The 13,208-nt window shown below is 42.9% G+C and overlaps 1 protein-coding gene across 9 annotated transcripts in view; it reads left to right on the plus strand.

The window, feature by feature from the left end:
* AKAP13 (A-kinase anchoring protein 13) overlaps positions 1-13,208 on the plus strand; it is a 324,022-nt gene that overhangs the window by 150,326 nt on the left and 160,488 nt on the right. Inside the window, exon 1 of one of the 9 annotated variants that reach the window (XM_040642765.1) lies at positions 4,038-4,439. The exons of the other annotated variants lie outside the window; for them this stretch is intronic. Coding sequence (XP_040498699.1) covers positions 4,300-4,439 — 140 coding nt within the window. The 5' untranslated portion in view covers positions 4,038-4,299. Of the gene's footprint in view, positions 1-4,037; positions 4,440-13,208 lie in introns of those variants that run through there. 9 annotated transcript variants of the gene reach the window in all.

Below are 13,208 nucleotides of genomic sequence, written 5' to 3' on the forward strand. Positions count from 1 at the left end.
CCATCCTGAGTGTCTCATCCCGTGGATGATACCTAGTTGGCCTGTGTTACCAGGTTGTTAGACCTGAGGGAGATTTGTGCAGATACTTTGTTAGACTCTAAGGTGCTGTGTGTAAATTTTCTCATATAGTCGCGTAATCAGTAAGATGATAGTTCACTGATCAGTGAAACTCAAATTCCACTTGGTCTACCTCGAGTGTCTTTTTTGGGATATTTATTGTACTCTGCGAATTGAAGTTGGTAGAGAGATTGGCAGAATTTATGTTGAGGCGGGCGAGTCTTGACCCCAGGATCTGCCTCTGAAGCTATGATCTTGGGTGATCCCCTTACCCTCCTGAAGCCCCAGCCCTGTTTGTAACATGGGAAACACGAGAGGGCCATCTCCAGTGTGTTGCTTTGAGAAATAAATGAAGGAATGTACGTAGAGCACCAACACAGTGACCGTTCATAAACGGTGTCCTTTATTGCCCTCTCCTTGATTTCCCATTACTTCTAGCGCCATAATGATTTTTCATACATTAAAGAAATTTGGCAAAATCTTAAAAGAATTTCTGGGCAGCGTGCAGTTGTCCCTGCTTTTGATAAGAGTTTGAAATCATTCCCTCGTGTAATTGATATCACTTCTAAAAAAATTAGTTTGGTTCTCTCTCCATGCTGTGATATGATGCCTCTGGGTCACGGAACAGGGAGCTCCAGATGGGTGAGGGATTGTTGACATGCTGCCACCCTTACAGGAAGAGTATTCCTGTAGGGAATGTCAACTCTGGAGTGTTGACATGAAAGTGTTGAAATATTTCATTTGCCCAGAGAGCAAGTTTCAATGTTCCTCCTCGTGTTATTTTCTGTATCAGTTCACTAAATCTCTGTATTTCATGAATGCCTGCAGCACACTAGAAATCATGGTTGGTACATTACAGCTAATAGTTCGCTTCAATCTGAGGACAACCTTGCTGAAATCAGCCTTATTTGTGTTGTACAGATGAAGTATGAAGGCTCAGAGAGCTAAGGTAACTAGCCTGAGGCTTTATTGAAAGTGGTAGAGCTCCTGTCACACATCCATAGAATTCTGTGGCCCACAATCTTCCTTCTACAAAAACTTGATAGGAAGGAGAGACTCAGGAAGAGGCCAGTAGGATGCAGGATGATGAACACTTAATTAGGAAAGGGCTCACAGCTTTCCGTTTGGTCCTAACATCTACTTCCCATTTCCGTTACCCAGAGTACGGTTTTAAAAGCAGTGTTGTTTACACTCGAGCTGTCTTTTTACGTTGGTTTCACGACAGCCTAATGAGTAGATAGGTCAGGTGTTGTTATCCCTATTTTATAATTGAGGAAAATGAGGTAAAGTGAGTTGCCCGAAGTCACAAGGCTGCAAAGTAACAGAGCCAGGCTCAAGCTCAAAGTCCAGGGATCTGTTCAGGTACAGATGACACGTGTGCGTATGCAAAGCACCGACCCAGCCTGGCAGACACAAGGCCCTAGGTCAGGGTTTGTTACTGTAGGTCAGTATTGGCCTCTCTCAAAGAGTTTGGGTCTACAGAGTCTCTTCTCAGGTCCTTCTTTTGACACGTTTACACTTAAAACCTGGGTTCAGGGTCAGAGGGTAGAGTAACTACTCACGTGTACTTCTTGCACAATGGAGCCGAGTGCTGTTGAGCAAGATGTTCTGTGAACATAGTGATTGCCTCTTCAGGGTCCTCTTGAAGTGCTTGACGAGTGGGTCCTCAGTAGCCCATCTGGCACAAAACAAGTTTCGAGCCTTTGCTTTTGCTTTGCTTGAGAGGGGAAAGAATGAAGCAAATGTACGAACTTATCTTCAAAAAAGTAGCCAGGGAGGAGGACTTTTTTTTTTTTTAAACTTTACGTTTCTCTGGCTCAAGTCCCATCTGTCCGTCCATCCTTATGTTCGTCCATTCATGCATCCCCCTTTCTCACTGCGTGATCTGGGTCTCTGTTCTGATAGAGGGAAGGTGGTAGAACTGAGTGGAAACTGGAGCGGGGGGGAGGGGGGCACACATTATTGGATACCTGCTACCTTGGTGCTTCAGTGTGTTCTCATTTAGAACCTTCCAGCAGGTGTTCTGAGGTGTAGTTCATACAGTCAGTATTCCTCTAGAAATGGGAAAATTCTAGAGGCTAGACAGCGTGCCCAAGGCCATCTAGTATTCTTCATGAGCCTGTCCTTGGGATGTTTTTAAACTTTATTGATAGAATTTTGTGAGGAAGCATGTTTGATAACATTGTCAGTCTTCTAAACAAGGTCATTTACGATGATTCATTGATCTGGTTTTCAATGACTTTTTTTCTTTTTTGGTAAATTTTGAATGGAAGCATTTTAAGAATTTTGACATTTCCTAGTTTTTTTTTAGAAAGCCATTCAACTGGTTATCTCAGGATTGTTGGCCTGTGTGGCAACATGCTGGAAAATTGAAGAATGCACTTTCAGAGAATAACATTTGTATTTATATGACGATAGCACTGGCTGGCGTTTATTGTATTTGTGCTAGGCACTTTGCATAAATTCTTGTGCGTTTTATTTTCTCTCCAGCCCTTCAGTGGGCATGTTCTCCTCATTTCAGAAGGTAATCGCCACAGCTGCTAAGTCATGGACCAGTAATTTGAACCAGTTTGTAATTGTAAAACCTCTGAACTTTTACACTGCCTTGGACTTTATAAGAAGATGGACTGGTGTTGCAAGTTGGTTGGAATAACAAAGCCGTTCCGTATGTCTTGCGTTCCCTTGCGTGCACTTCTTGCTCTGTGCACGCAAACGGCCCTAGCCTGTTTGCCCGTGGTGCCATGTAACTTCAGGCCTGAGCGTTTTTCTTCAGAGAGCTGTAAAGTCACACAGCTTAACCTCTGGTAGCAGATTCTCTATGGCAACAGCACGTGATCTTGACATTTTGACTTAATGCACAAGTCCTCCACCCTCTAGAAAACATAAACCTTTCGTAACCATTATATGTTATTTTTATTTGGTCAATTTTGGAGTTTCCTTAAGGGCATACCTGCAGAAAGAATGACTTGGAAATTTTACCTGCGTGTATTGTTAACAGAAATAAAAATGATTCTTAAGGGGGAAAACTAAGCATGTCAAATAAACCTTTTGGCCAAAATCAATATTTGGCCAAAGCGTCCGGCTATTTGTTCAGCCTTCACTGTGGCGGAGTCGAACACGGTGCATCCCGATTGAGTATTGCCTGGGAGCCTCAGTTTTCTCACCTGTACAATGGAAATGATAGCATGTACCTCCTAGGTCTCTTAGGATAAAATGGGAACGTGCTTGTGTAGTTCTTAGAAACTGGGCGCATCCTTCTGCCTGGAGAGCTAGGAGGGAAGATTCATTGGAAATAAGATGACCACTCAGCTCTGTGTAAAGAGGATCTCTCTGCACCACCATCCAGTTTCTGACATGTGTTTTCCTGGTCAGCCTCACCCACAATGGTAACACTCCCTTGACACAGCTGGGAAGAGCCCCAGTTTCCTCTTGGATTTTTGGGAGTAGGGTGATGTCGGTGTGGTTTTAGTTGTCTGACAGTTCACCCACAAGCAAGGGTTCTGTGCCCTTTTTAAAAATATATAGCTCAAAAACTGCATTCTTTTTTGTTCCTTAGAATTACACCAGCCCTATAGTATCCCACATAGTCACAATTTATTGAGCACTTCGGGAGGCCCAGACACTATGCCGACACTTGACATGCGTCTTTATTTGTTCTCACAGCAAACCCAGTATTCCCACTTCACAAATGAGGAAATGGAGCCCCAGAGAACTTTCAGTAACTGACCCAAGATCATACAGGTGGGGCACTGTCAGAGTAAAGAATCGAAGCAAGTCTGTCTAACTTTCTAGCATGTTCTGACCATTACCTTAGAAAGGTTTTGTTTTTAGTTATTTAACAGCATAGAATTTATAGCAAACTGCTGATACACAGTAGTTGCTCAAATTATGTGTCCTCTTTCCTCTCCATTCTTTCCGTACTAGTTGAGGGCAGAGTGACAGTACTAGGCCAAAAAAAAAAAAAAAAAAAAAGGAGAAGGAAGGAGAGAAGAACCAAATATTGTGTGCATGGATGTGAACTAGTCTAGCAGTGAGTTCCTCACAAGCACCCAAGATAGGAGCCTCCTATCCATTTCGCGGTGCACTGGCGATCCCCCTCTCCCCCTCCCCGTGGCTGGCATTTCGCCTCTCCCACTGCGTTTTAGTGCCGTAGTTGATTTTGTAGGACTCGGTAAGCTCAGCACTGTTCCTGTGCGGTGGCTTCATGGAAGACATTGCAGTAACCCTCAAACAAGGAACTAGATGCTGCAGTTCCTGTCAGAAGAGACTCAGCAGAACACGCCTTTGGGAGGCCCGCCTTTCTCTACTCTTAGAGCTGCAGCATGGGGCCGGGGCCCGGACAGGATGGGCCTGCGATACTCGAGGTGCTTGAGCAGCCGGCAGTGAGTATCCGCTTCCAGACTGAGGCGTCGGTGGTCTTCAGTGCTGGGTCTCTGGTGTTGGACCTGGCCTTTGCTGGTCTCCAGAAGACGCATCTTTGAACTTCCCCCCGTGAATGACTCGTGGTGTTAGCACCGGGAAAATGCTCTTTTTCTGCACTTGATTTGACAGGGTTTTACATGTATGTTAGCCTCAGCCCCGACCTTTTGCTTGAGTTGCATCACGCTAGGTAAGGTGAGGAGGCGGAGGCTGACTGGTTGTTGATGGGTGCATAGCAGTGGGAATGCTGAAATTCGTTGAAGTGCACTCTGTGCTTGTTGAATTTTGTTGTTCCACGTACATAACCTTGAGTTTTGGGGCCAGCCATGGATACTCTGTTTGGACGCTATAACCCCATCTCTGAGGAGTGGCTTCTTAATGTATGGGTTTTTTGCTATGGATCCTAAAAAATTTGTAACAGAAAATCTAATATACCTGATTAGCTTCTGATAAATATTGTATCAGACTTACAGTGTGTATAATTTGAATGTGGTCATCGTTGGACAGTGTTAGGGGGTCAGTTTCACAGTGGAAGGAGGTACAGAAGTTTCGGAATTAGGTCTGGGTAAAATTCTGGCCTTTCACTTACTGGCCGTGTACTTGAACAAATTATTCCTTAAGCCTGTCATTTCCTCACATGAAAAATGGAAATAAACTGATCCTTGCCTCAAAGTCATTCGGAGGATTTAAAGTAAGTTATATTCATTTCATACCACACTAATAATACTGTTTTATTCTTCTGTATTTTCATCTTTGCTCTCCTCTTCCTCACAATTTTCTCACCCAACTCAGAGTAAAATCCTAGTTGGTACCATGGTCTGCAGAGCCCCATGAGACCTGAACCCCGTCCAACTCTGACACTTCCATTTCCTGATGTTCGTCTCCTTCTCGTTGCTTTCTCTCCACAGGATCCTTGCGTTTTGCTGAACCATTTGCCTGTTCTGTCCTGTCCCAGTAACTCCATATGCTGGCTCTTTCATAGGATTCACATCACTGGCCCCTTCTCCCCAGAGATTTTCCTGACCACCTGTGTGAAGAACGCACTCTCTCCACCCACAGGAAGTTTCTGCCATAAGCACCTAGTTTTATTATTTTTTTTAAAGACGTATCTCTAACTGTAACCATACCCCTGTCTAATAGAAGCTCTGTGATCGTAGGAACTTTGGCTGTCTTATTTATTCAGCCGTCTATTCGTAGCATCCAGGAACACAGTAGATACTACATGAATATTTGTTGAAGGTTTGAATGAATAAATGTATAACCTAGGTCATTCATTTTCTGGAAATGTGGTATTTTGAGATATCTTGAAATATGAACTTAAGTACAATGTAGAGAAGACCAGTTTTCAGGTGGGATTTGTGTTTAATTTTAGAAAATATGTGCTAATATGCGAATGATTTTGTTAAGATTAGAGTGTTAGAGGTAGAATACCTCTTAACACCTTTTTTAATCTAAAAGAAACATTTTGTTCTTAGCTTTTCTTTCAGCTCGTTAATCCACGTAAGTTTAATACTAAATTATTTGGGAATAGATTGCTTGGAATAGATTTTAAAAATTTATCTTTTAGGGGTGCCTGGGTGGCTCAGTCGGTTAGGCATCTGCCTTTGGCTCAGGTTGTGATCTCGGGGTCATGGGATCGAGCCTCACATTGAGCTCTCTGCTCGGCGGGGAGTCTGCTACTCCTCTCCCCTCTGTGCTCATGCGCACGCTCGCGCTCTCAAATAAATAAAATCTTTAAAAAAAACCCTGCTCTTTTAGCCCTCATTCAGCCCTCAGCTGTGTGAAACCTTGGTTCGTTTATGCTGTTGTTCTTCATCTCTATGCAGATTATTGGCCCTTGTCACTTGGAAGAGTAAAAATGACATTTATGGTGAAAGTGCTCCGAAAAACAATTCTGCTTTACAGTGCATTACTTTTATGATGTACTATCATTCGTTCCTAGTATTTCACATTTGGTTCCAGGAAATTGTGTCTGTGAATTAATTACAAAAGCGCTTTGTGACATGGCTGTTTAAGTAGATATTTGGATGCTTTTGATTTTATAAAAACAATAATAAACACCAGTTGGATTGAACTTTTAAAAAACTCTTGACCGGTACTGAGTTTAGTGTTTGGCTTTGCCCGGGCCTTTGTGAGGTGTACCGCGGGAGAAGAGGACACGTGATCCAGCGCATCTGTAGCTGGTTCCACGTTCCATGTCCCCGTCTGTGCCGTGACTTTTCTTTTTCCTGCTTGCCTGTCTCGCCAGGGTCTGTAGATGTCAGGAATGTAAAACGTGGTTCCTGGCAGTCTGCAGGAATCGCTGTTGTAACCCACTGCTGCTCAGAAGGAGGCAGGCCCGGCTCAGTGCTGAGCTGCCCGTTCTTTGTCACTGATCTGTGATGAGATCAGTGCGAAGTGGAGAGAATGTGTTTAGAAACTTGTATGGTAAGTTGACAGAGTCATTTTAAGTCCATTCAATCTAACAAGAACTTTGGGCTTCAGTTTTGTATCTTGTGTATTTTAGTTTTCTAGTAATTCATTTTTAGAATTTTTGCTTCTGTAATGAATTGGAATTTTTTTTTTTTTTAAATCTGGTCCTTGATCAGTAGCTTGAGCAGCTGTCCTCGAACTCACCTAACTAGTGATGGTGCAGTGCTGTGCGCAGGGAGAGCGGATCCATGTTCTGTGTTGCTGCGCAAGGAGCACGTTAGAGAAGAGAGACCTGAAAAAAGTCCCGTCTAGTCTGTGAAAGAGACGTTGTCTCTTTATTTTGACATATGTTATTTGTCTAACTGCTTCTAAATAAGATGAATCCATTTCAACAATGACTTATGAAAAATGCTGCCTCAGGGCAGTGGGTTATATAAAAATACACAAGCTCATTAGAAGCTTGTTGGACTTAGTATCGGTTCTTTTCTTAAATTTTAATGAGAGTAACCTTATATAAAGTCAAGTGAACTTCATGTCTGAAGAGTCCTGCCCAGACTAATGAGCAAGAATGCTTTTTTCTTTTTCCTGAACTGGAAAAAGCTAGTTTACAGAGTGATGACTTCGTTGTGATTAAAGTTACTGGTTTTTATAAGTAGAACAAATCACTTGTCTGTAGAATTGTGGCAGCTTCTCCATTGGAAGCTTGTTAAATTAACACCTGATTTTAATGGTCACCACTACCTGAAGTTACAGATTCTTATTTAAGTCTTAATTTTTTAGATGGAGTTTCACATGCTTTTCAGAAATAAGACTGGAAGAAATGGATGTACATTCTTTGCCCTCTGTCGTGATTAGATTATTTAAATTGGTGAACATCTAGGGTTGCTGTTTGATTTTTGTTCTGTGTGTTTGCTTCATGAGAAAGCTAAAGAAACTTAACATTTTAAAGATGTGTTATCTCTGTTCTGGTGTTTGAATATTGGACTTTTCTTCCTGATCTGTTTTCTGTCATCAGTTTCAAATTACTTTATCCAGTTCTATTATTCTTTCCAAGTTTCAGATTATTTTGTAAGCATTTCTGTCTCTTTCCCCAGCCTGGAGTTTGATGTTAGTCACAGTGATAATGGTCTCCCTTTCAAGATAATTCTCACGTGCCTGTATTTTTCCTCTCATTAAGTGCACTTTGTATGTAGAGGACAGTAAGTAGTTATGAAGTCAGTAACTGTCATGGAATAGACAGAGAATCATGTTCTGCGAGAGATCAACCTAGCTTTATAGAAAGAGAAATCCCAGTCCTACTTAAATAGGAATCTCTGTGTCATCACTGAGATGGCCTCAGTCATCTGGGGAGGGAGAGGGTGGAAAAAAGAGAAAGTGCATTACTGAGTGAGTGGGGATTGGACAGTTGGGTTATCTCTTAGATGAGGATCCATTTGATGTTGGTCTGGGGACGGTGTTAGTCTGGTGTTGGTCTGGGGATGAATTAAATATAAGTGTGTCCGAGTCCAGACTCAGGTTTATTTCTCTGTGTTGCCTGCAGTAGAGCTCGTGGTGACACCTGCCCTATGCTGTGTCAGTCCTCCGACGTAGGCCAGAAGCAAGAAGGACAACAAGAAGGGAGAATTAGCATTTTTTTTAAGTTAGACATAATATTATTCATAATACTGCCATCAGTAAGACAGATTTATTTTATTTTCAGGTATTAACTCCCACATTGCATTGTTTTTTTAAAGATATTCTTTATTTGTCAGGGAGAGACAAAAAGAGAGAGAGAGTGAGCGAGCGAGCACGGGGAGGGGCAAAGGAGAAGCAGGCTCCCCATTAAGCAAAGAGCCCAATATGGGGCTTGATCCCAGGACCCTAGGATCATGACCTGAGACGAAGGCAGATGCTTAACTGACTGAGCCACCCAGGCACCCCAGCATTGTTTTTTTTTTCAGCAGTGCAGCTGATTGTCTATTTTGTGTTCTGATATTTTTACTTTATCCTATTCTTATCTATTTCTGTGGTCTTACAATTGTTTTTGAGGCGCTCTAAAGTATTTTGTTTATCTCGAGTATTTAAACCATTTACCCAGTGTTAAATGTTAGTCTTAACATTTAAAAAATCAGAAATTAAGTAATGAAGGCTGCAGTGAGACTCATTTTTACCTATTGATTTTTGCTTCTGTTAAATTATTTCTGTAAGCTGAATTCTGAGGACTTGTGTAATTAGGTCAAAGGATACAGTACTTCAGTATTTATTGCAGTCTTGCCAGCCTTGACTGTGCTTTTCTTTTTAAAATGAACTGGCACCTGTAGGTTACTTTAATGTGGTGTTTTACAGCTTTGGCTGTACATTAGAATCCTCTGAGGATTTTAATTACACATTAGAATCTCCTGGAGAGCTTTAAGAACTACTGATGCCTAAGGGCCACCTCTAGAGATTTTTATTTAATTGGTGTGAGGTGTGATCTGGACATCAGGATTTTTAAAAAGTTCGCCGGGTAATTTTAAAATGCAGTTAAGATTTAAGAACTTTGCCTTGGTGGGAAAATGAGACTTAACATTACTTCTGAAAATTAATTCCTGACAGTTATTTGAATCAGGTTGGTGGCTTAAATCTGATTGAGTGAGCGAAATCAACAACTAAGTAGGTTGATGTCATCAGTAAATATTTAGATGTCAGTCTAGTATAAATTTGACTTAACTTTTATTTTTACTTATCCTACGAATGTTGATATGTTAGATATTTATGCAAATATAATTAATATCATGGTAAGATATTAAATTTTTTTTTAAGATCTTGAAAACAGTGCAGTAAGGTGAGACTAGAAAATGCAGAACTTCTGCTGTCAGAGGAGCAAAGTATTCCAGAAGTCATGGAGCGATTGAGTTAGAAAGCCCAAGTAGCCTCTCCACGTGAAAAGAGAAAAAGAACCATGGAAGCCATGGGCCACAAGCTATAACGTCGTATCTGTAACGCGCAGTAATCTAGAGCCTGCACCCCCTAGACTTAACCCCCCAAAGAGTGTATGTTAAAAATACTTCATGGGCTTCACCAATCTGCATTTTCTGGTGCAAAATAACAGAGGTGGTTTTGTGTGGTGGTTTAGAGCGTCGGCCCTAGTTCTGGCTCCGTGACGTACTAGCTGCAAGGCAGGTCATTAAACTTCTCACACCTTCAGTTTCCTCATCTGCAAATTGGGGTAATATCTTCCTTCAAGCATAGTTGAAAGAATAAATGAGGTGATATATATAAAACCCATAGCTCAACATTCGGTACGTTGTTTAAAACCATTAACAAATGCAGCTGTAAGAGGAAGTGACTAGGGTGTGTACCCCTTGCTTGTGAAAGGAAATAGAAACCAGTGTAATAGAAGTGTATCTCTAATCCCTAAAACAACTCTGTAAGAAAGCTGATATTATTGCCACTTTGTTGTAAACAGGTGAAGAAACTTTGGCTCCTGGAAGCTAACTAAGCTTAGACCAGACCATGATATAAAGGGGATTCCACTCACAGCTCAACAGCCTTTGTTAGGATATCACCCAGCGATTTAGCCTCCAGGGAAATCTATATTCAATGCAATGAGATAAATTTATGTTGATTTGTTACGGCAAGTAGAATATTTTTTCCCCCTTAGGGAAGGGTAGGTGCCAGTTAGTGTCCCTTTTGTGAAAAATGAGGTGAACGGTTTGTGCCATTTTTTAAAAATAGGTTGAAGGAATAAATGTCACAGTTGGCGCTGTCTTTCGTTTGAGAGGAATGTGCTTATTTTGAAAAGAGCGGGGCAGTGAGACTCTGGACTGTGCGGTTTGCCCTGCCTGTTGTCTGGGTCTTGTCAGGCACCTGAGAATGGCCGTGATTGATCTGTGGCTGCCTTGGAGTAAGGGGAGTAAGTGGGCAGGTGGGGGACTTTGGAACACTTCACCAGAGAATGCCAGTGTGCCGGAAACATTGGGCCGGGAGTGGACGTTCTTTGAATTTGTGTAGAAACTCTTCCGCTGAAGGCCTCTTTGCTCCGTGCAGACTTCAGGTGACCCCAGGTGCTTCCTGCTGTGGCAGCCGGTGGTGGGGGGGGTCCCGTAGAGGGCAGCCAACTGCCACCTAAAGCAATGCTACGGGAGATCATGGGCGGGCCCAGGCTTGGAGGTCGGTCCAGCCTGGCTGCAGATCCATCACTCCAGGGCCTCCTAGCTGAGTGCTCAGGAGGGAGAGTACTGATGCTTCCTGACCGCCCACTCTGTGCCCAGCAGCATTGGATAATTTGTTTGCTGCTCCCTGTAATCGCCACAGCAACTTTGCAGAGGGTCTCTGACCGTCTTCTTACAGATCAGAACGCATGTGCAAAGAAGCGAAGCACCTAGCCCGCGCTCTCACTTCTTGTCAGTGGTGAACTTTGTCTTGGGAAGCCAGGCTTATCAAGCTGCTGATGGATGTGGCAGATCTTGGGCAAGTGAGTTACCGTGTCTGAGTCTCTGTTTTCTCTCCCCTGAACTAAGCATAGCACTTCTTTGAAGGATTCTTACGAGGATCAAATAGTGTACCTAAAAAGCACCTGCCTGTTTCTTCGTAGATTCCCAAATCATACTAGTTTGTTACCTCCCTTAACTAAATAGTGATCACAGAGTGAAAGAATCGTTACCTCTGCCTTTTATTAAGTTAATGTTTTATATTTAACTTATTTTGGAAAATCTTGAACTCCCAGAAAAGGTGCAAGAATGGAACAGTGAACTCCTGTATACTCTTCATGGAAATGCTCCAGTTGCTAACATTTGTTGTGTTTATCGGTGCATTTATATACATGTAATGTTACTGAACTCTTGTGAGGATAAGTTGCAGACATGTCCCCTTATTCCAGAGTATTTCAGCATATTCTTATCACGGTGCAGTTATCAGTCATACGACATTAATATAATATTATCTCATATGTGGTTTATATTCCCTTTTTGCCCAACTACCCAAGAGTATCTTTTTAGCCGTGGTCTTCCCCTGACCTTGACCGTGCACTGGGTCTAGTTGTCACAGCGTGTTGTTGGTTCCTTGCCAGCTTCGCCTTCTAAGCCGTTCCTGCTGCTACACAGGCTTTACTGGAGTTACTTCTTTAGAGGCTATTTCTCCCTTTACAGTGAGTGAGTTCTTTGTGATCTGGAGTTGATGTTAAACATCTTGAGGAAAACAGAGGAATACTTGTACTCTCCCAACTGGAGTGAAATCCCAGCGTCTGTTTGAGTACCTGCAACGTGTCTGGGGATTAAGCAGCGGAGGGGCTGGGAGGAGGGGCGGGTTGGCCCAGCCAGTCGGAAGGAGGAGGTTACTTACCGAGGAGTGAAGTGAAGACCGCATCACGGTGCAGTGCAACAGGGCTTTCAGAGCTCCGCGGGAGACTGCCCTGGGGGTTGTGCTGCAAACTCGGGATGAGGTGGAACTTGCTGACAATGGCTGAAAACAATAAATTGTGTTACCACGGGGTGATTGCAAGTTTCAAGGTAATCACGGTGTCAGCTGGGCTTTTCTGTTTTGTAGTCTGTTCCTGGGTCTGGCTGAATGTGACAGTCTAAGAAATTCTTGGAGACCTCGGTACTGTCCGATGGAGTAGGAACGAAGCAGTCCCCATAGCGCAGAAATGTCACAATTAGTAAAAGTACTCTTTTTTTCAGAGGGGTGGTGTCCTCCTTGGGACAAGAAATGAAATGGGGAGAGGGGCGCCTGGGTGGCACAGCGGTTAAGCGGCTGCCTTCGGCTCAGGGCGTGATTCTCGTGTTACAGGATCGAGCCCCACGTCAGGCTCCTCTGCTGGGAGCCTGCTTCTTCCTCTCCCACTCCCCCCTGCTTGTGTTCCCTCTCTCGCTGGCTGTCTCTCTCTCTGTCAAATAAATAAAATCTTAAAAAAAAAAAAGAAAGAAAAGAAATGAAATGGGGAGAGATCACGGCCCGTAGCATTTACATGTCCTCCTCTGTAGATCTCCCATTCACCATTTAAAACAACAGAAACCCTCAGCTGAGGCTATGGTGCCTATTAATTCACTAGTAGAAACAAGCAGAATTTCAAGTCAGCTTGTGGGTGTGCTTTTCTGTCGCGCCAGACTTGATTTGGTTGCAATAAAATCTTTGTGTAATATTTCTAAGGCAAATTTTAGAATCTCAGGCATATTCCCCTCTGTGGTAGAAACACAAAACTGAGGGACAACTTAATTACCAACCGTGGACCCAGAAAGGGCTTCTCATCAAGAGAAGGCTGAGTAGTTATTCTCCAAGTTCAGAGGAGACTAAACAAGGAGAATGGCTGTGAAGTGGGAACCGTGGTAGTTGTACATAAAGTCTGTACTTTGGGAATTACA

The sequence above is a fragment of the Ursus maritimus genome, unplaced genomic scaffold (assembly GCF_017311325.1).
Source record: "Ursus maritimus isolate PB19 unplaced genomic scaffold, ASM1731132v1 scaffold_27, whole genome shotgun sequence".
NCBI classification, from domain to species: Eukaryota; Metazoa; Chordata; class Mammalia; order Carnivora; family Ursidae; genus Ursus; species Ursus maritimus.